This window comes from Ictalurus punctatus, chromosome 9 (genome assembly GCF_001660625.3).
Source record: "Ictalurus punctatus breed USDA103 chromosome 9, Coco_2.0, whole genome shotgun sequence".
Classification (NCBI taxonomy): Eukaryota; Metazoa; Chordata; class Actinopteri; order Siluriformes; family Ictaluridae; genus Ictalurus; species Ictalurus punctatus.
The window spans coordinates 12,199,963-12,226,743 of NC_030424.2; the positions used below are offsets into that span (position 1 = coordinate 12,199,963).

The following is a 26,781-nucleotide window of genomic DNA, read 5'->3' on the forward strand; positions in this document are numbered from 1 at the left end:
GTCACCAAAAGACCACCATCCCCACATCGTATGGTAGCATCATACCTAGGAGTTGTTTTTCTTCAGCTGGAACTGGGGCTTTAAGCAGGGTGAAAAAAATAATGACTAGCTCCAAATACCAGTCAATTTTGGCACAAAACCTTATGGCTTGTGCTAAAACACTTAAAATTTACAGGAACTACAATATTCACATTTTGATTGTGATGTTTATGTATGCACATTCAGCGGTCCACAGACACATGGCTGCATGCATTACTTTTTTAATTATTATTATTTTTTACCTTTGACATGCCATTTGGGCAGCTGTGGCTCAAATGGTTGAGCGGGTTGTCCACTAATCGTAAGGTTGGTGGTTCAATTCCTGGCCCATGAGTCCACATCCCGAAGTGTCCTTGGGCAAGACACTGAACCCCAAGTTGCTCCCAATGGCAAGCTAGCCGCTTGCATGACAGCTCTGCTGTCATTGGTGTGTGACTGTGTGTGTGTGAAAGAGAAAAATTATAAAGCGCTTTGTAGAACCGCTAAGGTTTTTTTTTTTTGTTGTTGTTGTTTTTTTTTTTTTTTTTTTTTTATGCCTTCTATAAGTATAGACCATTTACCATCTAGTGTAACATTTTGGTAAATCACGAATGTTCATTGATTTACACAAACAACATCATGATGTCAGTCCTGCTGTGTTCTGTATCAGTGAGGGGGTTTCCTAACATAGATTCTGGACCTGTCTTCTGAAATACCATAAACGTTTAGAAGCACTAAAGTACAGGAATAAAAGACCAACTAGGATGGCACTTCGATTGCGTTTTGCTAGACTTATTGCGGCTAGGGTCAATACAATAAATACTGAAGGATCTTTCATGTTTTGTGAAGTAAATATCGCCTACATAGACTCACTGTGTGGCACTGTTGAGCCACTGTTTATCTTCTGATAGGCACAAGCCTACTATAATGAGCTGCGTCGTCCCTTGTCAAATCTGCAGCACTCCACCTATGTGTAATAATAGTAGGTACCAAAGCTTTATAATCCTGATTATGATTACCTAAAGGGACTGGTGGTATGTTAACGTGATACCTCCCTGTGACAGTTAAAGGAAAAAAAAAAAAAAAAAACCAAACAGGGAGGAGAGCAGGAGAGTACAATATGAGTGAACATTTTTTACATGCTTAAAGGGAGTAGTAACGCAACGGAAGCAGCTCAGGCCTGACTGTTCTCTCCTCGGTCACTGTGCTATAAATGATGAATTTGTCGCGGCACGACCGGCTTCTTGCTCCAACGCGTCACACGCACATACGGGTACTTCAGACTAATTGTGCCTAATTAGGGGTTCTCTTTTGGCTTTCCGGTAATGGACCAAGTGAAATAAATAGGAATCGATTGCGGTATCTGCTTCTGGAAGATTAACAAAGAAGAGAGAGAGAGAGAGAGAGAGAGAGAGAGAGAGAGAGAGAGAGAGAGAGATTAAAAGTCTATTCCAACCACAGTCCATGCTTAGAAACGGATACAGAGATTCCCTTTTAAGGGAATACAAAGCGTGTTAGTCAGTGGAGAGGGAAACCACTTTACCTGAACCACAAGTGGACTTTTGTAGCAGTTATGAGACGGCGACCGGAATAAAAGAAAAGCACTACAATGCGTTTTTGGAGGAGCGCTCCGACATGCCGGGACAATCCGCATGGGACGAGTCCTTACGTCTGCAGCACAGGATAAAAAGCGAGGGAACTCATGCCGGATGAATGTGACACAAACATCACCGAGAGGAGGAGAAGGAGGGAAAAGAAGAAGCAGAAGAAAAAGGAAAAGCCGCCGGCTTTCTCTCACTTCTCAGTCACTACAGCACAGAAACGCAGCCTATTAAGACACTGGGCTGTCTGTCTGCCATGGTGCACTAAACCGGAGACTACCTGCAGAAAGGAAACCTACCAACTCCTGCTTTACCATATTAATCTATTAACACACCGGGAGGACACCAAACCAGCGTCACAGTCGCAAAACAGGTAATAATAAGGCTGGAGGGTTTGTGCGTAAAATGCGTCTGGCTTCAGCGTTCTTCCAGGAGGTTTTTTTTTTTTTTTTTTTTTTTTTTGTTTTTTTTTTTTTTTAATGCTTACTCAACTACTTTAACAACATGCACATGTAATGAGATATGACTCAAATTCTAACGATTCCTGCTCTGTAGTTCTGCAGCCAATCTTTGGCACGTCAACACTTCATGCCAAGTAGCAGCACAGGAAAGCCATGGTTGGGGCGTAACTTCAGATAAATTCCTTCGAGTCATTCCTTCAGATTGCACCGTGTCATCGCAAAATAAACTTTCGAATTAGTTATCGTCATAGCCATGCGCGCGCGACGTGCTAAATACGCCTGAGCGTAATGGGACGCTTAAAGCTGTGCCCACTTGTGTGGAAGTGTGGTAAAATCAGGGTCTCCGAACGTAGACTTTTCACAATTCGGTGTCTGTCGTGTGTGCTTTGTGTTTTTTTTTCGTCCAGGGTAGAAGTTGAAACGCGTCAGCAGCGAGAGAGGCACGCTTCAGCTGCGCTTCAGCATGAGCGTCCTGCGCGCGCCTGTCATCACTGCGCTCGCGCTGCTGATCGTGAGCGGCGGTTACGGCGGACAGAGCGGCTCTGCGTCCGCGCGTTCGACCAGCCTGCTGCAGCTGCTCGCGGCCAGCGGGAGAGAAGCGGCCGACCATCAAGCAAGCTCTCAGCTTCCCATCAAGACGGACTACTCCATAGAGTCGAGGGAAGGGAACGAAGTCAACAAATCCAATCAGCATGACCAGATCCTGGGTAAGTAGACTGTTTTACTGAGAAGGACACTACTTTTATAGGACACATCTGTAGGATACTTTTGAGTTCTGGTTAACAGAGTGGGATCATAACCAGGGAACCCATGAATTTATTTATTTATTTATTTATTTATTTATTATTATTATTATTATTATTATTATTATTATTATTATTATTATTAAATGTTGTTACAGTGGTGGAAATCAACCCAGCACTATCAGAGATTATTATATTTGTTATTATGAGGTCTTATAATTAATCTATTTGGTCATTGACCATTGAATATGATGATTTGAATATGGGTTTAATCTAAACCCATACAAAAACATACAGCCTATAAATAATGTTGATTTGGGTCTAATGTGTTCTGTTTGTGGACAGTTCAGGAATAAATAAAAACGCTCTATGGCGCCAATAAATAGGCAAAATGTTACTATACACTTTTAAGTAAGAAGCTTAATGTTTGAAGAGTTGTATTTTGTTCATAAAACTGTTTTGAGGGGGTCTACAGAATTGATTTTACACTGAAAGTTATCCCTGGATGCAAAGTTTTGAGAACCCCTGCTTTTGACAGACTATTACTTGACAGTGTCAAATATGACAGGAAGGTTTTCTGATTTTGCCCTAACTGTTGCCCTAACCCACCGTTTATGATTGTAGCATATATGTTATTTGTGTACCATTGTTACTTTACATTACATTACATAACGTTAACCCGTAGTTAGATTAAAAATTTGTAGCATATTAATAGATCATACAAATATATATATTGAAGTTAGTTTATGAACAGAGTAATTTAATAATAACTAAAACAATTATAGTGATATTTACAGTGCCTTTTTTAAAATGAACCCCTGGTCAATATATTTTGACAACACCGCCACCCCATTTCAGGCACCAAAACTTCATCACCCATAATAGTACACGTATTATGTAATACACTGACTGACCACTTTATTAGGAAAATCTGTAGATCTGCTTATCCATGCACTTATCCAGTGAGCCAATCATGTAGCAACAGCACAATGCATAAAATCCCACAAGATACAGATCAAGAGCTTCAGTTAATACTCACATCAAACATCAGAATGGGGAAAAACATGACTTGGACTGTGGCATGGATGTTTGTGGACAACAATGGACAGTTCTGTAGGCAGAAATGCCTTGTTGATTGGAGAGGTCAGAGGAGAATGACCAAACTGGTTTTAGCTGACAGGAAGGCTATGGCAACTCAAATAACTACTGTGTACAAACATGTTGAGTGAAAAAGCATCTCAGAACACATCAAACCTTGAGGTGGATACCCAACAGCAGACAATCATATCAGGTTCCACTCCTGTTAGGCAATAGGAGCAAGTATTGGTAAAACCTCGCCAGGTCTTATTTCCAATTTTCAGCTGCTCAGGTTTGGCGAGCCTGTGCCACACCCCCGACCCCCACACCCCACACACCCCCATCCCCTCTCAGGGTAAAAATGACACACAAAAATAGCAACAATGATCATAACAGAAAATCTCATTTAAACAAATCACAGACCATCAGGCTATTCTTCAGAAATGCTTTAGGGTTCATCTGTTCTCACATTGATCACTGTTCTTGGGATGTTGGTGCATGACTTATAACTTGCCAAAACTACATTTGATCTATTTATACTACTTATAACTACTTAAATCTTATGTCATTAAGTAGTAAGGATGACTTGGTGACATTTCTCAAAACTGTTGTAAAATATAGCTGTTTGTTAATTTTGGACAGATGTCTTTCCTAGAGATCTGCGGCAGAAAGAAAAGTTCCTAAAACATTTAACAGGTGAGCAACAGTCCAACATTCAGCATAAACATGTTTATTGCTGTTTATGTAGTGTAAGTATGCATTTGATTGGTGTCTGTGTCGCCAGCATGAGCTTGACATCATTCTGGGTCTTTCTCTTCATTTCAGGGCCTCTCTATTTTAGCCCAAAATGCAGCAAACACTTTTATAGATTATATCATAACACCAGGGACTGCACAATACCAGCCTGTAAGTGCCACCACCCTACATGACATTTATTTATAAACTCCTGTACCGTACAAGTTTTAATGCTGCTGAACAGAAATCCAGCTGCAGTATAGTTGTGCTAGTGTTAATGAACTTGCTTTATACATATTGACATGTAAATATATTGGAACATTAAGATTATCTGAATATTCTGTGATCTTAATATATTGTTATTTTATAAAGATATTTAAAATGTTGAACCATTATCCTTTATTTAGGTTAAAGCAGATATAACTTTTCAACTTTATACTGTTTGATACATTTAATAATATTTTGATGTAAAACATCTATATATTCAGCGGCATGTGTATAACATGTTTATGTTATAAAAATGTTATTCTAAAGTAACTTTAAGGGTTCCGTGTGTAGAAAAACACATAATTCAGACGTTCGTGTTATGTATTCATGCTCATACTGGTAAATCTGTACACATTGTAGATTATAGAAGATGTGCACGGCTACTCAGAAGGTTAGCAGAGAGTCAGCGGTGTTCTGAGGGATAGACCTTGCAGGTAAATATTTAACTGAGAGAATTCGGTGTAATACTGACACTCTTCGTTTTTGTGTCCCATTTGAACTATCACCCTAGGAATGTTTTCTCATAGCACAAACAGACATATTAAACAGCTATTTATTGTCTTATCAGGCACACAGATGATCAGTATGCCACTTATTAACTGCTGCATTCTCAAAGCAGTCTGTAAATGTAACCCACTGGGCTCATGAACAATGTATATAAATCATGTCATAAAGCTGGTGTAAAGTCACCAAACCAGCATCAAATCAAATGACAAAAGTAAATCCAATTATAGATTATATAAGTATACATTTTTGTTCAAGAGGGGTAATTTCTTCCAATAAGAAATTATTTTACACTTACAATTAAATTCATTCAGTTAATTAAAAATGTATAGTGTGTCTGAGCAGGTTACAAAAACTGTCCTAATCATTCAAGTTCATTAAAGGTCAATTGTCATATCTCTTTGCAGATTTCAAAAGACTTGAGAAATAAGGAGGACCAAGAAAAAAAGTGCCTTGGAAAAGAACTTGGGGGGTTGGGGAACGTTGTGGGGACACCTCAGAAACATTTGTCATTATGAAGCATAATTTGTCATCACATTTTTCAAACTCCTCCATAAAGTTCTACATACAGTACCATGGAAGTCTTATTGACTGACAAATCAATGTTATCACTGAACTTTCTGATAACTGGAATGGTGCAAGTGAAGATGCTGTTTTACACGTTAGAAAATAAATCCCACTGCCAAACTCTATGGACAGTACAGTGTACTGCAAATACATTTATGGTTACACAAATGCTGTTGCTGTCCACTGTGTTTTTCAGTAGTTGTGGACAGAGTATCATTTAGTTAAACACAGCTTCTAGTCCAAAACTCTTGACCACCTTTGCTACACAAAATCAAAACCTGTTAAATCAGTGATTGAATTATGAATTGTATCTGTAAGACATTTCTTTTCGCAGAGATTAGGGATGAAAGTTGATGTATATGGAAAAAAAAATGTCAGCATTCTCGCTGAATATGAAAGTCATATATAATCTATTTATATATTCAAGTTATTTTCAGTTGCTGGTGTCAGACACACACGCATCCCAGCTTGAGTGCAATATGTATATATTGTAAATATAAGAAAATCTATCTTCAAATAAAATTGTTTGTTATATAATGTTATATCGTAATGTTCTTTGATGAAAATGTGGTTTTCTGTGTATGTGTACCAGAGGACTGGGCAAAAGATTACAATGTTCCTTCACAATGTCAAACTGTCCAGTTATGATAACAAAGTTTGACTTTAAACATGCACGATAAATGACCACATGACCCAGAAAGCAAGGATATATAGACCACAGGCACTTGGTTAGCACTTGTTTTATTTGTACTTCTTATTCAAAACTTTTATCAGCATGACAATGTCTTAACTATTCAAGCTTGTTTTTAGACTATGTTGATATTTGTGATTAGAGCCATGTCAGAAATTATTGTTAACAAATTATTGTTAAATATCTCTATAAGAGAGATACAGTTCATAATGATGCCACTAGAGCAGCCTGAGGTAATTTAAGCAGTGGTCAGTGGCAAACCAATAAACATTCCTCATGCTCTGATTTGTTTGAATGAGTCTTTACCTCTAGCCTAGTGTAAAACTTTACCGCTTTAACTTGTGAATAGATGGTTGGCTTTTGGCAGACTAGGCCCCTAGCCCACAGCACCCACACACTTATGTTGTGTAATGTGCCCAGGCATGCCACAGTAACACTAACAAGTTTACAGAAATTCTTCAGCCAAAAGACAGCCTAGAGAAACGCCTCAGCACAAACACGCAATTAAGAACATTATCGACTCAGTCCACCAGTCACATTTGTTAACAGGTGTATATTCATGAGAAGGCACATCAAAGGATTATCGCGTGTGAAGGTAGCCAGTGATGAATGAGTAAAAAAATGAAGCAGACATGCAGCTAATGTGTTTAATTTAGGAATGTAGCCAACGTGAAGATGGATATGATAAAATTATCTCCTCGGATTCATGTTTTTACGTATTCCTTCCAAATTCCTTCCACTGCAAACAGATCTCTGTGTGTGAATTTTAAAAAATCCATAAAAGTGCACTAGATTTAAGGTAAATCTAAATGCAGTTTAAGTAACAATTCATCACCATGTGTTTAGTGTTCTGAAGGTATGTATATACGCGCATGTGTTAGCGGAGAATATCTGTCAACAGAGGCAATCTCATTCGCTCCACGTGGGAAACTCCCACTATATTTAGCTGCCAACACTGTGGTTTAGCTGGTCTGACTATCAGCTTGGGTGGCAGCCAAATCAGAGTAATAGGGTAAATCAGTGAGTGCTATATTTAACATGTACACTTTATGGCCAAATGTTTATGGACACCTGACCATCACAGGTACTGTATATGTGGTTTTTGAACATCCCATTTCAGATTTAATGCCCCTTTGCTGTTATTATAACCTCCACTCTTCTGGCAAGGCTTTCTACTAGATTTTGTAGCGTGGCTGCGGGGATTTGTGCATTCAACTAGAAGAGCATTAGTGAGGTCAGGCACTGCTGTTGGGTGAGAATGCCTGGGGTGTTTCAATTCATCCTAAAGGTGTTCAGTGGGGTTGAGGTCAGGGCTCTGTGCAGGCCACTTGAGTTCTTCCACATTAACCTTGGTAAACCATGTATTCATGGACCTTACTTTGTGCACAGGGGCATTGTCATGCTGGAACATGTTTGGGCTTCTTAATTTCAGTGAAAGGAAATCTTAATATTCCAGTATTCAAAGACATTTTACACTTTGTAGCAACTGTTTATTGCAGTGTATCACAGATGTATAGTATATCACAGTGATTGAGAGATGACCGTTGTTAAAAAACAAAGCAAAAAAAACCACACGCTCCACAGTTACACTTAATCACTTATGTCTGGGTGTCTCCCTGTGTGAGAAATTTCATGGTTGAGTTCATCCTGGATGAAGGACAGGAAATAAGAATGTCAGGAACCAAAGAATTCGATTTAAGTACCGGTTTAAATTAATTATTTCTTTTTAATTATTTAATTTAATTAATTAATTATTTAGATTTCCCATGTTTACTGCAGAGTTGCAATGAAATGGTCATTTCCATTGAAAAGAAATTACAACTTACAAACTTAGGCAGACGATGTAATGACTGGATAAAATTTCATTTTAATATTGCACCCAGCCAAAAATGTGAGGCTATCAGAATGGTGTAGATAAAGATCTACAACTTTCATTTCAGTTAACCATCGGTTATCATGCCAAGGTTTTTTGTCAGATCCTAAAAACCTCAGACCAAGAACTTCTTTTCTCATGCACCATTTTGCTGTGATGTGCAGTGTCATATTAATGAGAGATCCAGTTTAGAAGTAGTGGAGACAGCAAAGTTTGGACTCAAAGTTCCAGAAATCAATGCGACACAGTTGTGCATTGACCCAGAGGTAGAAGAATAAGCCTTTATTTGTCACATATACAGTACATTACAGCACACTGAAATGATTTTTCCACATTTCCAAGCTTCCCAGGAAGCAGGAGTCAGAGCACAGGGTCAGCCATGAAACGGCATCCCTGGAACAGATATGGTTAAGGGCCTTGCTCAAGGTACCAACAGTGGCAGCTTGGTGGTGCCGTGGCTTGAACCCCTGACCTTCTGCCCAGAGCCTTAACCATTGAGCTACCACTGCCCCATAAAATTTGAAGCTTTGGAACCATAAACAACTGATCAGAGTGTACAATGAATGAAGTGAGCAAATTCCCATTGCCACCAGATTCAACAGGTAGTGGAATGACATTGAGGGTAATGTAGGAAACCATTAAGTGAAAATAGTCCAATATGTCAATTAAAGACATTTAAGCTAAAAAAAAAAAAAAAAAAAAAAAAAGTCAACAAAATAAAAACTGGACGCCATCGAAGATAACATTTTAATTATAAAGATTAAAATGCTTGTTGTTTAGGGTATATTTTTCCTTTAAGGCTCAAGATCCTCTAGTTTGGCATTGCTGGGATTTGTTCTCACGTTTGAGCCACTCCAACACTCCAACATTGCCCTTAACCATTTAAGCCTTTGTAATGTGGGCTAAAGTTCTCCCCAAAACTGATTAATGCACACTATTCCATATTCAATAATGATATTTTCATGGAAAGTCCTTTCAAAGTTGCTCAGTGTAGATTTTGCCCAGTGGGTAGTGCTAGTGAGCAAAGTTCAGTGAATTCTTAAACAGCTTGTAAACGTTTTCAGCAGAGCTTTTTCTGAAAACTGCTTAAGAATTCAATATGACTATCATTTTTGTCCAATAAAACGGTATAATGACTAGTGACAAAATTATAATTTGCACACATGCATGCTACAATTTCGGTCGACAAAGCGTTGGCCGTATTTGACTCAGAGGTGGAGTGACACATCATTTGTTCATACCTGTTACTGATAGCCCTACCTTTTTATTCTATTATTTTCAAAGCAGTGCAAGTGAAGGGTGTGCATAGATATTTCATGCATAAAAGTGGAAAGCATTACAAGAAATTATAGGAATCCCTGCACACAGGAATTTTTCGAGTCACTTTTGTCAGTCCTGATAATACAATTAACATTACATTCTTTGACTAGTGGAACTTGACATGTCATTTCAACGTTCATGTCATTATTCATTTACTTATTTTCTATTTATTTATGTGTATAATTTGTAGTTTACCAAACCATAGAGTAGTCTAAACTTGTGTTGCCACAATGGTATTATTGTCGGAGCACCACGGTGCTGTGAGGACACTTTACTTTGCCTGACTTTCAGAATACCCAGCAAAGCCCCTGAAAAAAAGTTAATGATTAACATTTAATGTCTACATTAATCTTTATCTAAATACAACATTCCTCAACATTTCTCAGCATAATGTATGCTTCATCTCTGCCGCCTTTTCTCACACTAGTTAACCACCTTGTGGAAAACATTTATTCTCCTCAAAGTGACATGAAGCATTCAAAGAACTCCATAAGCTGATTACCTCTGCTAAGGACCTCAACTAAGCACATGATCTGGGAATGTTCAAAGTTGTTTTTTTTTTTTTTTTTAAGTAGCAACCATTAAAAACCTCATAGGCTTATACAGGACATGCAATCTAAAGGTTAATGGTGTCAAACAAGGCCAAAAATTCAATCCAACAAAATTTCAGTTTATGAATCATGAAAATATTTTCATAGTATAACAAACGTTACATTAAAATGAACTTTACAATGAAAATGAATGAAAATATCTTCTGATCTGCTTAATGTTCATGGTACCTGTAATACTTACCAACTTCTACATGATGTTCATTCATTTATTCCTTCATTTATCTCTAGTAACTACTTTATCCTGGTCTAGGTTGTGATTAATCAAGGTTATATCTGTGGAACACAGGATGCAAGGCAGGAAAACAGCATGGATAGGATGTCAGTCCATTGCAGGGTATCCCACACACAAACATTAACACACTCAATCACTTGTACATAATGGATTACAATTATATATTCAAGGGTAAAAATTCAAGATGAATTCCACTGACAGGAACTTAGTAAATCTGTTTGTACTTTTTCCAGCTCCTGAGCTCAAAAATGGATTAATTACACAAATCGGCAGCACTTGAGCAAGTGGAAACTCACTAACAGTCCTCTCAAGGATCCTTTAGTTTGGCTCGGCATTTTGGAGGGTGATGGACCTGTGAGATAGAAGAGTGAAGAGTGCTGAGAGCTTGATCTAGACTGTTACTGAGTGGTCTCTGGGTTTGTGGATGTGCAGAGGTGCCACTAGTTTGGAAATGCACCTATACAAGTGGTTTGGACCAGTGAAAATTTGGACAACATCCTATACTTGATTGATTTATGAAAACTGAGTCCTGCAACAAATCACTGTCAGCTGCTTTAACAGTTACCAGTTGTATCGGTTTTTGTATCTGGTTTACGATGTGTCTTTGAATCTAAAGAAATCGATGTTAATTTAATTAATCTTAGACCTGAACTGTCCTGTTTCCATTGTCTTTCAAGTAGCTGAGCTTGAAGTATACACCAGAATATTCATTTCAATTCATAAACACAAAAGCAACAAGCATAGATTTAGCCTTGGTGACTTGTACCCCAGAGTGCAGCCCATATAATCTTCTGCTGGAACAGCTTCACTACTACACCCTTACACTATGATCTCAAAATAGACGCGTATTAGTTGACAGTCTTAAATGCTTCTTCATGGGTGGTTGATACTATGGTGTGAAACTGGATTAACCAATCAGAATTAGCCAGGTAACCATACTAAAAATATTAAAAATATTTAAAAAAAAAAATTAAAAAACAAACACCTCAGTTCCATCTATCCATCCTCTATACCACTTACCCTCTTCAGGGTCACAGGAAAACCTGGAGCCTATCCCAGGGAGCATCAGGCACAAGGCAGGGTACACCCTGGACAGGGTGCCAGTCCATCACAGGACACAATCACATGCACACTCACACACCCATTCATACACTATGGACACTTTAGACATGCCAATCAGCCTACCATACATGTCTTTGGGGAGGAAACCAGAGTACCTGGAGGAAACCCCCACAGCACAGGGAGAACATGCAAACTCCACACACACAGGGCCATGGTGGGAATCAAACCCCTGAGCCTGGAGGTTTGAGGCGAACATGCTAACCACTAAGCCACCATGCGCCCAACACACCTCAGTTACTTGACTTAAATGCAATTAAAAATTTCTACCAAAACATTCATGTAGTAGTCATCCACTGCTCATTTAGAGAATTAAGAACAAACTAAACAGCACCCTGCCAGAAAACAGGTTTGATGGAATAATAGCTCTCTGAGCTCTGAGGGATATGGTAGCTGATGAAATACTGGAGTAGGAGGAGAATTAAAAGGTAGACGGTATATTACTAACATGTTATTTTAATTCATTTCAATGGAACTGCCGTACACATATTTGATTAATGTTATTAATATGGCAAGATTGGGTGATGGTAGATACTGACAAATTCTGAATAACATCACTGCTCACGCTACTGTCATCGCACTGGCATCAACCTCAGAAACAATTAGAGAGTCACACATTATTATACCAATAAATTATACCATCAGTATAATCTGTACAGATCACACAGTGATTTTATTTGGTACATTTCCTCATTCACCCCTTAAATTAATTCCTGGCTACACCACTGCTCCAATGACGGCTCTGAAGGTCACAGCTGTATTATCTGAAGCACTGAAGAGTTATATTTACTTGCTTGGAGGGTGTGCTTTGGGACACACAATGGAGGTGATGAGAAGAGGCTACATTATAGACAAACCTAGTTTGATCTTACTATCTGTGCTCGAAAAGCCATCATGCCACGCAATACATTAATTACTCTTCTAAGTAATTACACAGTCCAGGTGTGTCTACCTGGGGGAGGAGTAGAAACTCTAGAAAATGGACTGTCCTACCCTACAGAGACAAGAACCTATTGATAAATAAATAAACGATTCAGTATACTTTGTATATCAGATATCAATCTAACAATGTATTTAACAACATCATTTAGCAGGGGTTTATAAGGAACAGTTCAGAAAAAACGAAATAAATATATAAATAACAGGGGAAGAAAGCACAGCTGAAATAACCAAAGCATTCAAATAGGTTCATATTTTAAAACAAATAATCTTTAGAAATAAAGCCATTTTATAATGCCAAGGCTACATTTGAAAGGTTTTACACTAACAAACCAACAGCATTACAATGGTATGTAAGCACAATAAACAGTTGATAATAACAGGGCAGTGTAAATTGTACTGATTGTATAACTTGGTATAATTAAATTTTAATGACATCTTTACATGAAATTGTTTTGTATTAGTGTTATGAAACAATCTGAGACCACTTGTGAAAATGCTTGCATTTCGCATTCTTTTCTAATTTATACAACATTTGAAATATTTACAAGAATTTCAGAATTTATTAGTATTTGGTAAATCCCATTTTTGCTTTAATAATAGTTTGCACTCGAGCTGGCATGGACGGAGTGTCGTCTGAACACATGCTTCAATAGAAGAGATAAGACATGAAGAAAATCTGACCTTTTGTACAAAGCTGTTAACATGGTTAATATCACACATTTACTTACATTTATATAAGGACTTAGAAATCATGCTGAATCTTGAATATTAATTATTCAAGATATTGAAATTTCACTTTCTTTCTTTTATATATTTCAAAAAATATTTTAAAACCTTCTGTTTAAACCCCCTCCCCCCATATTCAACATGGTCACAGACTTTTGGACCTCACTGTATATACCCTTTCTATGCATGTTAGTAAGCAGGTGGTAATAATAGACATAATGTAATGGGTGTTAATAACAAATATGTTCCAACCAAATATACAAAACAATACATGTATAGTACTCACTGGTTTAAAATTAAATAATAATGTCTCCCAAACAAAAATAATGTTCCTTGTTTTTTAGTCAAAAACAAAATAAAATGACACCAACTTAATTTGAATCTTATTGGATAGCAGTTGTAGCTTAACAGTCTAAAAAGTTCTAATATAAAGAAAAAAATAAAGTACATCAGTTTGTTTACATTTTGGCCAGTTGTCTTTTCCAGGGCTTGAAAACATTGTTGTAGGGAGGAAGGAGGAGATACTTGTTACATTTCTTGCATAGCTGGGTGTGTATGATTGACATCTGAGGAGGTAGTAGTGTAAAGCTAAGATGGGAGCAGTGAGTGCGTCTTTCTCTTGGCTTCCAGACGGGGGCAGGGAGAACTGCTACCACATTCTGCGAGCTGAGGTCTTCGGAACCTCCTTGAGGAAATAGGATCCTGACGTCTACGCAGCTTCATTGGATGACTCATACTCATGATTCATGTTTGGAGTGTGTGCTTGCGTTACTGTGCATGTTTGTATGGGTTCCCTCACCAAGACTACTTAATTTTTAGGTCATTGCCACAGCACACAGGAAAAGCCAGTTTAGTCAAGTCTTTTTAGCATGTGAGAGATGGCAAATGGCAAAATTTCAGGGGAAAAAACAGCAGAGAATATTGCAGACAAGTACAGTGGATATAAAAAGTCTACACACACCTTTTAAAATGGCAAGTTTTTGTGATGAAAAAATGATGAGACATCATGTTTCTCATTTCTCATGAGATGAGAAATCATGTCAGAACTTTTCCCACCCTTAATGTGAAATTACAATGTATAAGAATTAAGTGGAAAAACAATCAGAAACATTTTAGGGAAAATAGGGAGAAAAAGTTACAATAACCTTGTTACATAAGTGTGCACATGCTTTTATAATTGGGGGATATCACATTCAATCTCATGTTCAAAAATAATTAACATAAAGCAGTCATCACTGAAATTATTCTGATTAACCCCAAACAAAGACCAGCTGTTTCTATACAGTTTGTTTTTATTTTCATCTGACTGCTGAAGCCATGGTCTGCAAAGAGCTGACAAAGCCTGAACAAGGTCTCACTGTTGAAATGTATCGATCAGGAGAGGGTTACATTTACATTTATTCATTTAGCAGACGATTTTATCCGGAGCGACTTACATATGAGGAAATACAAGCAAAGCGACATATCAAGCGGAGAACAATACAAGCAGTGCTACCATGCAAGATTTATAATTGAGTTCTGTAGAACCAAAGTGCACAGAGTAGAGGTGTAAGAGCCAGAGTAAGTTTTTTAAATTAATTAATTAATTTATTTATTTATTTTCAATAATGTGGGGTTGGCATTGTTAGGGGTTAGTTAAGTGCTCATGGAAGAGGTGGGTATTTAGTTGTTTTTTGAAAATAATGACAGATTGTGTGGTCCGGATTGAGGTTGGAAGTTTATTCCACCACTGAGGGACATGTTAGTTTAAAGTTTCTGGAAAGTGACCTTGAGCCAGGCTGAGTAGGCAAAAATTTTCCAAGACATTAGATGTGCCATGGAACACAGAGAAGACTATCATCAATAAGTGAAGAAAATGGAGCACCACAGTGACATAACCAAGAACAGGACATCCCTCCAAAATTTACAAAAGGAAAAGACAAAAAATTACCAGGGAGGCTACCAATAGACCTACAGCAACATTAAAGGAGCTGCAGGAATATCTGACAAGTACTGATTACTCTCTGGATGTGAAAACAATCTTTTGTATTCTTCACATGTCTGGGCTATGGGGTAGGATGCCTAGATAGAAGTTCCTTCTCACAAAAAAACAAAAACAAAAACAAAAAAACATCCAAACTCAACTAAATCAACCGAAACCATGTGGCAAAATGTGTTAAGGTCTGATGAGACCAATTCCAAAAGCTATATTAATTCCATAATTCCAAAAGTTATGTTTTGTGCAACAAAGCACGTAACCAAAAGAACACCATGCCCATGGTGAAGCATGGTGGTGGAAGCATCATGCTTTAGGGCTGCTTATCTTCAGCCAGAACTGGGGCTTTCATCAGGGTGGAGGGAATCATGAATAGCTACAAATTCCAGTCGACTTTAGTCCAAAACATTCAGGTCTCTGCTAGTAAGCAATGTTTTTGAAGGACCTAGCCAGAGCCCAGACCTGAATCCAACTAAAAATCCATTGGCTTACCTGAAATGGGCTGTGCACGGGAGATGCCCTTACACTTTGATGGTAATAAAATCAAAAGGTGTTTTAACAAAGTATTCATTTAGGGGCGTGCATACTTATGTAAGTATCTTATTGTAAGCTTTTTTTTCTCGTTTTTTCCCCTTTATTTTATTTGTATACTCTGCAATTGTACCTTAAATGTGAGAAAAGATCTGACATGATTTATCTTAGTGTCACTCTTTTACTTCACAAAAACCTGCCATTTTAACAGGGGTGTGCAGACTCTCTATATCCATCATATATCCACACAAGTGGAAAAAGGGTTATTTGGATGCTTAACAGTTCTAGCTTTCCAAAGAGGTTCTACAGAATATAGAATTGGTGAAACCTTTTCTAAAAGGTAAACACGATGATGTATGCTACAGTATAGAATATTTAAGGCTTTCCCTAAAGGGATAATTACATTTAGAGCATCTAAAATTTATCCAGAGTGACACACAGATGTGCGTTGTAGCCTCAATCAAAAAACATGTCATCATTCTACTACAAATAGGTCTGAGAATATCATAAGGGTGGGTCATCAGTCACTGCTAATGACTCAGTAGTTGAGGCAGCTACGGAATGTTTATTCCACCACTTTTGGGCCAGGATTGAAACTGATTAATACATGTCCTGCATGTCTTCCTGCCTGTTTCTTGATCAGGGGTGCAATGCAATGCCATTATATGTATCTTCAGTGGATATTTGGATATTATTTGGATATTTGGATACAGTGGATTTTTTGATGAAAGAAAGAAAGAAAACCAAGATAAATGTCAGATCTTTTACCACCTTTAATGTGATATAGCAACTAACAAAATTCTAGTGAAAAACAAATTGAAATGTTTGAACAAAAAAGAACAAGAAAAACAATAACCTGGATGAATAAGTGTGCACACCCTTTTATAATGGGGCATATGACTGTGCTCAGGATGAACCAATCACATTCAAACTCATGTTCAAACGTAATTATCATAAACCTGTCATCAATGAATTGATTCTGATAGACCCGAAACAAAGATCAGCTGTTTCTGAAGGATAATTATTGACATCGTCTCGGTTTTATCTGATTGCTAAAGCCATTGTCAGAAAAGAGTTAACAAGGCATGTACAGAATCTCATTGTTGAAAGTGGAGAGGGGTACAAAAAATTTATAAAACATTAGCTGTAACCTGGAACACGCGAAGGCCATCATGAACAAGTGAAGCAAATGGAGCACCCCAATGACATTAACAAAAAACAGGAGGTTCCTTTAAAATGGACAAAATGACAAGATGAAAACTTGATAAGATGAGAACTACGGCAACATTTAAGAATCAATTGGAATACCTGGCAAGTGCTGGTCACTCCCTGCATGCGACAACAATTTTGCTTATTCTTCACTTTTCTGGGGTAGGGTGGCTAGACTGAAGCCCTTACTCAAGAAAAAAAAACTATCCAAGCCCAATGAAATGTTGGCAAATCATGTAGCAAATGTGTTATGGTCTGATGAGACAACTGTAAAACTTTTGGGCATAATTCTAAAAGAAATGTTTGGTGCAAAAACAACACAGCTTATCACCCAAAGAACATCATGGTGAAGCGTGGTGGTGGTTATTTTTTGTCTATACTTTTATTTGGTTCTTGTCATTTAGTTGGTTCTCTTTCCCAAGTTAATAACAAAATACTAGACAAATTTGAACCACCACACCGCTGACCAGGCAGTTAGTAAGGGCTGCTGCACATTCAAGTTAATGAACCTCCAGTGCCACCATGATAAAGTGCTGATGATTAGAGACAAAGGAATGGAATTAATAACTTAAGAATACTTTTATATGCTTATAGACATTTAGATTCAGCCTGTGATGGTTTTCTTTTTTGAAAAGTCCTCTGTTATAAATATTTTTCACAATTACAGTACTTTTTCAAATAATTTTTAAAAATCTTAACCACTAAAAAAAGTCACATTAGATGTTCTAAGTTCAATTGATTTCATTTTTATAAATTCCATTTTCTGAATGCCTTTTTCCACTCTACTTTGGAAGAAACACTTGTAACAAATTCCATATATTCAACATACAGTATGACAAATTCCCATAACATTAAATCAGTAACTGGTTGCCTTGATTGTCCCTGTGACGAAATACAATCTGATTCACTTAAAGAAATACATTACATTTTACATGCCAATCAAGGCTATTTATTTTTCTTTTTCAACAACCAGGCAACCAACATCGAAATGTAAAACAGTTGGTTGAGAGCTGAAACTTAAGACATACACATACACACACACACAAGATTTGTTATTTTTACACACTTAAATTATGTTGTGCTATAATGTTACCACTGACGAATCTTTGTTTTGACAGGACAGTGGGGAGAGGACAGGTTTATCTTGAGATGCCAAAAACAGGGATTCCTGTAAAGGCACGAGTACATTTTTCTCAGTGTTCTCAGTTGACCACATTGACGTAACCTCAGACAATAAAGAGATTAAAATAAAACCTGACATCTCTCAGAGAATGATTTGAGATTTCTTAATTGGCATCAAGACGTTGGCCTGAATAAACGCATGCTGGAAACACATAATGCCCCCTAGTGGATTAGTGAAACGCAGCCATATGAAAGATAACCACAAAATCAAGTCAATAGTACTGACATAATTTAGGCCATTATAGAAGGTCATGTTAAATTAGAGAGTGACCTTTAACTGCCGGTTATCTTTATCAACTCACCACTAATTTGGTTATCATTGCTTCGCTTTCTAATTATGAATAAAGCTGTGAAGTATTTAATAAAAATGAGATGAATATTCCTGATCTCATTTCTACTGTACATGGGTGCTTGTCTGTTTAAAAGTGTTTATGTTTGGGTAAATTAATGATCTAGGATGCATTTTCTGCATTTTCTTTCTTCCATTTTTTTCATTTCAGACTACAGTTGTTCATTGCAGTGACTTTATAGGAACACTGAATTGATAAAGAATTAGACCTAATCTTGTTTCAAAACAAATCTAAGTGGAACATAGCCTGTTCAGTGGCAATCTGATTAATAAAAGCAAAGCACATTGCTATCAGTGTCTAGGCATCTGAGACAGGCTACACTGGATCATCCTCTCAAGCCTTACTCATGAGGACCAGTCCTTAGCTTGGACCTGGTCCCTGACCATGATGTGTTGCTAATAAACATACACTGAAATGAATGTTAGATTCAAATTTATATTAAAAATAATGTCCACATTATACATTTTCATTATAGCCTACAATACAACATGCTAGTGTTGAATCTAACCTTTATTGTACACTACAGAACAATGTAGTTTCTGCTTAGATAACTAAGCTCCTTTATTTATTTATTTATTTATTTATTTATTTATTTATTTTTTAGATAACTAGCTCTGAGTGGCTCATTGTTTATATTTTTGTTTATAATAGTTGCCCACATGTCACTAAGCAATAGGCATCTTGAACTACTGACAGTAGGAAACACATGATGTGTACTCTAAAAAAAAAGTAATGTTATAAAAGGAAGGAACACAAATCAGTCATGTTTTCGTATTTGGGGAAACATTATGCTTCATCATGCTTCATAGTTAGGTAAAGATGCTCAAACACAAGTCCTTTTAATTCACTAAACAATGTGCTGATTATCCCAGTATAGTAGAGAGTCAGAGGACTGTTTTGATGCCTGAAAGACTGTAGTGCTCTTTTGCAAAAGTTCAACCATCATGTAAGATTAAGCACTGGAAACATTCTCAGTCCAATGATTGGGATTGAAAAATTAAAAAAGAAAATTTAAAAAAGTGAAAATAATTTATTTACGCCACAGATTTTTTTTTTTTAAAAAAAGAGTAGAATACCTTTCTATGTCCAACTCACTTCTATGTCCAACTCACGTTTTGTGTTGCTCTCCCATTAGATCTATAGAGCTGTAACCCAATATATAATAAGTAATAAAAATATAAATAACAATAATTATATAGTAGTAGCAGTATCATCATCATCATCATCATCAGCATTATTATTATTATTATTATCATTATTATTATTATTATTATTAGTAGTAGTAGTAGTAGTATCTAACACCATGTTTACATTTGTTTCCTGTAACTACAAACCAAGAAATTATATATATATATATATATATATATATATATATATATATATATATATATATATATATATATATATATATATATATATAACATTACATTCACATACATTCACTGACAGAAATGAGCTGGTATAGTTTTCACATACTTTCACTAACACAAATGAGCTGGTATAGTTTTCACATAAATTCACTAACAGAAATGAGCTGGTATAGTTTTCATTATTGGTATTAAATTAGTAATGAATTATGTAGTTATATGCTATCTAAAACATTGTCGTCTTGCATTGAGCTTAGCACCATTTCAGCGAGGTCTCGCCTCTGCGCTGCTGCTGCTTCCATAGCAACGCGCTCTGGGTCCTCATTCAGCCGACGTCATTTTTTCGGCCTTGTCCAAACTGTGCCTGATCCAAAACTGTGAACGTTGTACATTATAGTATGTTCTCTGCCGCAAAAAAACACAAAAAAACAAAACAAAAAACAAACAAACAAAAAAACAAATGTTGAATGCATACATTTAATTAGGCTTTTTGAAGATTTTTAGGGAAATATATATATTTTTTTCCATAGTGTAATGTGACTTGGGTCCTTTAAGGCCAGGGCAGCAGGCTTGACAGGTGTATCGGAAGTAAAGACGGTGCATAGATAAAGTTGGTTTACCTGCGCCAGGTGAGAGACGTCAAAATTCTGGAACTCAGCTCCTCGAAGCCTCGCAAAACAAAGTCCACTTTCGGTAAAAAGTAAGTACAAAGGAAAGTTTTTCCTCCTTCACTATAGTCTCCCGACACGCAGTACAGACAATGTACGTTCGCTTGACGTTTCAAATGGAAGTAGACTGTCCTTCGTGTAGCCTAAGAAACATATGTTCCCATCAAACTGAACTGAACGTTATGAAGCAGCATTAGTGCTAACATGGAGGAATAACGCCACGTTTCTAAAAATACTCACAGCACAATCACATAGTTAAATAGCTACGCAAAATACAAACCATTAATTGCATTTTGCTCGACATTTTGGTTACATTTTTGTTTGTTTGTTTTTAACGTTTTACAAATACAGCAAGGGATGCTTTAAAAGAGAGAGAGAGAGAAAGAGAGAGAGAGAGAGAGAAATAAATACAAAAGATAGAAATGTACAAGAGGTTATATAGAATAAAAACATCAACATGTTTACATACATGCTTTCCTATTTTTCAGAGTTTTTGTTTTCAGGAACTGCTGAACTTCTGTCTTCAAATATATATTTTTATAAAAACAAAGCTTTATTTTCTGTGTTTACATTTACGTATACCAAACTTAGCTGGAAGTAGCCGTTGTATATCTGTTTTCTTGTGTAATCAGATGTCTGATACATGACTGTAGCTAATACACTCACAAAAAGTTGCTAGATTTTAAAACTTCTAGATCAGAAGCTGTCATATTGCCTAATTTGTATATTTGTTGGAGCTTCATGATCATTTGCATATTAAAACGTGTTACATGAAGAAAGATTTCCTGAATACACTTGAATAAAGGGCATATTATTCCAAAAGGCCTGGTCTTTGCCTATATGCAAAATGGCAGTCGTTTGAAATCTGCACCATTCGTAGATGATTTTCCTTACAGTGGAGTGTTGTATTTCAGATAATTTGGAGATCTTTTTAAATCCCTTGCCAGACTCATAGGCATCCACAACCTTTTTTCTGAAGGACTTCTATAGCGCTCTAGATATTGGCATGATGACACCACACACCTCAATAGCAAAGGGAACACCAGGCACTAGATATGAGAGGGGTATAAATAAGACTGGTTCCACCTGCACTTTCTAAGTAGGTCCTCATGACTGGCACCCAATCTTCAACACCTGCTATTAATTTTATGGATTTGAAGGTGTGATAAATGTAGGGGTGTACTTAATATTTCTATGTGAGTGATCCGTTTTTTGTTCATTTAAATCGTGAAAATTACTACAAAATGTCTTTGTCATTTGATAGTGTATTAACTTCATTAATAGGCACTGTTTCAAAGGATCAAATGTTTGCTTTCCAAAAAAAAAAAAAAAACCTGAACAATTTCCATGGTGTGTAATGATCTTTTCACATGACCGTGTGTGTGTACACACACACACACACACACACACACACACACACACACACACACACACACAGAGTGGGGGTAAATAAGTATTGGATAAGTCAACATTTTTTTTTTCTTTTTTTTTTTTTCTTTTCAGTAAATATATTTACAATGAGGCTATTCACATGAAATGTAAACCAGACATCAGTATTAACTCAAGAAATCCAGAAATATAAAGAATTCACAAATTTGATGGTCTATAAAAAGGCTTCTTGTTACCAAGGTGTAACACAAGAAACATCTCATGATGGGTAAAAGCAAAGAGCTCTTCCTAGACTTTCACAACCTTATTGTTGCAAAACATATTGATGGGATTGGATACTGACATATTAAAAAACTTCTGAATCCTCCAGTAAGCACCGTTGGGGCCATAATACGCAAGTGGAAGCAACATCACTCTGTCATCAATTGGCCTCACAAGGTTTCTGACCAGGGAGTCAGAAGAACAGTCAGAAGAGTAGACCTAGAGCCAAAGACCACTCAGAAAGAACTCAAACACTTGGAGGCAGGAAATACCATTGTCACAGAGAAAATAATAGGTAATGCACTCCACTGCTCATACTCACCCTGCAAGACTCCATTACTAAAGAAAAGGCATATCGAAGCTCCTTTAACGTTTGCTATAACTCATTTGGACAACCTATGAAATACTGGGAGAGTGTAGTCTGGTCAGACAAGAGCAAAATTGAACTTTTTGTCTGTTATACTACACACCATGTTTGGAGATGAAATGGCACTACACATCACCCTAAGAACATTATACCAACAGTGAAGTTCGGAGGTGGAAACATCATGGTGTGGGGCTGTTTTTCATCACATGGTACTGGCAGACTTCATATAATTGAAGGAATCATGAATGGAACCCTTTACTGGGAGATTTTTGAGAAGGATCTGCTGCCATCCACCAGGATGATGATGAGACGTAGGTGGACCTTCCAGCAGGACAACGATCCAAAGCATACAGCAAACTCTCAATTGGGTTTCAGAGAAAAAAATCAAGGTGTTTGAATGGCCCAGTCAATCACCTGACTTGAATCCAATTGAACAAGATTTAAAAACTGTATGTTTAGAAGAATGGGCCAAAATCCCACCTGAATACTGCGGCTGATTAGTTTCTTCATACTGGAAGCATCTTGAAGCAGTCGTTACAAACAAAGGCTTCTCTACTAAATATTAAATAAATTTCTTAGCTTGTTCAATACTTTTTCTTGTCTCATTCCAGTTTATTACACAACTTTATTCATGGACTTTAATGTTGTGAATTCTTTAAATTTCCGTATTGTGTTAGTACTGATGTGTGGTGAACATTTTCATGTGAATAACCTCATTGGAAATATATGTACTGAAAAAAATGTTAAAGCGTCCAACTTATTTCCTCCACTGTGTGTTTTTTATATATATATAATATATAAAAAATATATAAAAACCTGTAGACTTCCCATTGGACTGGTGGCACAATAAATTTAATGTTTACGTTATTACTTGCTATTTTTTTGCATACATTTATTTAATTTATGTTGTAGATGGTGCCTTCTGTGCAGCATCTTTGAAAATAAATAGTCATAAGAATTTAAACTGTGGATTTGTCATTGTGGACATCCTAAGTGTCTGTGTGGGCTGCTCAGATGACATACCTGGGCTGAAAGACATACCTGGGCTCACTCCGGCCCTGCTCCTGAGTGAGCGTAAACTGTCGCGTAAGAAGACGAAGTAATGTAAACCTCGTTTGATTGGCTTCAGATCACTGTCACATTTAAATACCTTGTGTATTTTTAGTTGCAGAAACAAATTTAATGAAACTTTAGTGAAACCCAGTCATTTCATATTTTTGGCATTAACTAAAGAAATATTAAATATACAAAAAATAAAGAAAGCAAGCCAACATAAATCCATAAGCTAAGACAAATAGGTTCAGTTTGGCTCATACAAACATTTTTTTTCAGAAGCCTTTATTTGTCTCACACAGTATACGTTACAGCACAGTGAAATTCTTTCCTCAAATATCGCAGCTTGTTAGGAAGCAATATAGTAATAAAGCATTACACAGGATATTTTACATTTTGGGTTTGGACTGGTTTTGGGTATAACTTCTAGCAAGTCTAGACACTGGAGCAGGCAACTTTGTATATGAATGCAAGCAAAAATAGGTCATTGGCTAATGTGCCTTTAATAAGGGCCATGACTAACACTGGTGTTTTTTCATTTGTACAGTTTCAGACAAGGCATTAGTGTTCACCATGAAAATTTAAAACACTTAATTAAATCTACATGTTCAAACTTCATTTATCGTTTTTACCTGTATGAGCCATTCCATAGGCCAGCTATCCATCACTAGGTGGTAGGGCGGGTTGTCCTCTTATGTTTGTCCACTCTTATGTTCGATTCCTGGCCCACATGACTCCACATGCCAAAGTGTCCTTGGGCAAGACACCGAACCTCAAGTTGCTCCTGAAGGCAAGCTAGTGCCTTGCATGGCAGCACTGCTACCATTGGTGTGTGCGTGTGTGAATGGGTGAATGAGAACCAGTGTAAAGCCTTTTGGAACCGCTAATGTTAAAAAAGCGCTATATAAGTGCAGACCATTTACCATAAACTGTAAAGTTTTAAGTAACACCACTGTTACTCTGATTTCTGTCCTCTGCTTGATGTCCTTTTATAACGCTAAAGCTACAGGGTACAGGATTTTGTGGTTAAAAATGAAAGCAAACGCATTATTGTGTCAGATGGAAGAAATATACTCTAATGTTCCTGAGCTGCTGTGAGTCATGCTGGGAATCCTGTCAAAGTAATTCACAGTAATTCAGTCAGACCTGTTTGGTTTGAATTAGTGGGAAATTTTCTAACACACATGCCATGTACTAGCTCAGATATGTCCCCAGTCATTGTGCCTGAAACAAGAATAGCCATAGACCTACCGTGAAATTTCTGGCCTGACTTAACACCAAGTCGCAGGGATCGCAGCACAGAAGCCCTTTTCCCCTTTGATTGTCTTTGGGCAAGATATAACAGTAATCGGCCTTATAGACAGCTAGTATGCTTACACTGCTGACCTGCACAAACAGCACCTTAACACTTCATAACATGGAGAAGCATTTCTCTTTCGACAAGGCCTTGTGTTTTATTTAACTGCCTAGCGTTTCCTGTATTGTGCTTTAATCTCGCAGAACAACACTGTTAACCTGAGGTACTGTCTGCTTGGGTCAGTAATTCACGAAGTCATAACAAAACATGGGCAGCATAGCGGTGCCTCACAGGTCCTGGGTTTGATCCTAGGGCTGGGTGATATGCCAAAAGTATCATATCATGATACTTGAGGATATTTATACAGTACACAATGCGCATCACAATATATAATTTAGCTAACAAACTGTCTGCAAAAGAGTAGTAAAATAAACAAAATTTTTTAAAACTTATTTATTCATTTATTTAATTTTTTTTAAACCAACAGTTAAAAGTTAAACAATTGTTTCCTCTGTATTTGGGTTTTCCCCAGGTTCTCTAGTTTCCTCCCATTGTCTGAAAACATGCACATGATTGGCTACACTAAATTGCTCCTTGGTGTGAATGAGTGTACTAATGTGTGTGCATGGCATTGTGTCCCGTTTGGGGTCCCAGGTGTCTGGGAGATGTATGATGACCTGAAAAGTGGAGTGACAGGAATGTCAGAAAAAAACAAAATATGCCCACATGCTGTGTTATACACAAGACTGATTGCATTGTTTAAATTTACTTTCACAAATTCAAGTATTTTTGTTCTAGGCCACACACCCTTGTTTTCCTTCTCCTGCTTGGAGAAGTCATCTCTGCTTTTCTGGAAGTAGGGCTTGATGGTGTTTGCACTCAAGTCTTGGTTTGAAGACAGATAGTGGCTTGTCAGTACTAAGTGTGTTTTTAAGTTTTTAAAGGTCCATTTTTTTGCGTCAAAGGATGTTTTGATAATACACAGTAATTCAATTTCACAAGTAAAATCAGTTTGGCTTAATTCTTAATTAATTTGAGTCATTTAATTCATTAAGTTTCCACGTGTGTGTGTATATGTGTGTGTGTGTATATATGTATATATGTATATATGTATATGTATATGTATATTTATTTATTTATTTATTTATTTATTTATTTATTTATTTATTTATTTATTTATTTATTTATTGGAGTGAACTATGGGGGGGCTGGTGACGTCATTGTCAAATGTCTAATACTTTAAAAACGAAAGCAACAAATGAAACTTTTTTCGGCACAAACCATCCCAAACGGAGCACAAACAATTGAGACAATTTGTGGTGCATTTGGAGCGTGTGGGGTGACTGAGTGACCCTAGAATGACCTATAAATATTCTTCTAATATCTCCAGAACCGAAGCAGCACAAACAAAATTTTTACGGCACAAACGGAGCACAAACGATTGAGACTATTTTGCCGACGTTTTGCGTTCGGTGGGGGGCCAACTTCACGCAGGTTAACTCAGTGTGCCAATAATTGTTCCACACCTATATTTAACAACTTTTTTTTTTTTTAATAAACCTGTTATGTGTTTGAATTTTTTTTTGACCAAAAGCTTACACAATAGACAATTTTTTCACAGCCTTTGCTCATATTTCCCAAGGGT

General features: G+C 36.9%; 2 protein-coding genes across 3 annotated transcripts in view; both read left to right on the forward strand.

Moving 5' to 3' along the window:
- Positions 1 to 1,107: 1,107 nt before the first annotated feature.
- Positions 1,108 to 6,510, forward strand: alkal2b (ALK and LTK ligand 2b). Of its 2 annotated transcripts, none has more exons than XM_017476340.3 (6): positions 1,108 to 1,992; positions 2,493 to 2,787; positions 4,543 to 4,596; positions 4,726 to 4,806; positions 5,263 to 5,336; positions 5,814 to 6,510. In XM_017476340.3, exons 2-5 carry the CDS (start codon positions 2,544 to 2,546, stop codon positions 5,325 to 5,327), a joined length of 444 nt encoding a protein of 147 aa, XP_017331829.1. In that variant the 5' UTR covers positions 1,108 to 1,992; positions 2,493 to 2,543; the 3' UTR covers positions 5,328 to 5,336; positions 5,814 to 6,510. The 2 variants fall into 2 exon arrangements, with proteins under 2 accessions (XP_017331829.1, XP_017331828.1); XM_017476339.3 differs by having other exon boundaries at positions 1,109 to 1,992; positions 2,488 to 2,787.
- A 14,128-nt stretch (positions 6,511 to 20,638) lies between these two features.
- sh3yl1 (SH3 and SYLF domain containing 1) overlaps positions 20,639 to 26,781 on the forward strand; it is a 40,105-nt gene continuing 33,962 nt past the window's right edge. The window contains exon 1 of the mRNA XM_017476347.2: positions 20,639 to 20,801. Coding sequence (XP_017331836.1) covers position 20,801 — 1 coding nt within the window. The 5' untranslated portion in view covers positions 20,639 to 20,800. The remainder of the gene's footprint in view (positions 20,802 to 26,781) is intronic.

Excerpts from the sequence above, each read along its gene's own strand:
- alkal2b (XM_017476340.3), top strand. The coding sequence starts at position 2,544 with ATGAGCGTCCTGCGCGCGCCTGTCATCACTGCGCTCGCGCTGCTGATC. Across the intron at positions 2,788-4,542 it reads TCAGCATGACCAGATCCTGG|ATGTCTTTCCTAGAGATCTG; the intron begins GTAAGTAGACTG and ends AATTTTGGACAG. Across the intron at positions 4,597-4,725 it reads GTTCCTAAAACATTTAACAG|GGCCTCTCTATTTTAGCCCA; the intron begins GTGAGCAACAGT and ends TCTTCATTTCAG.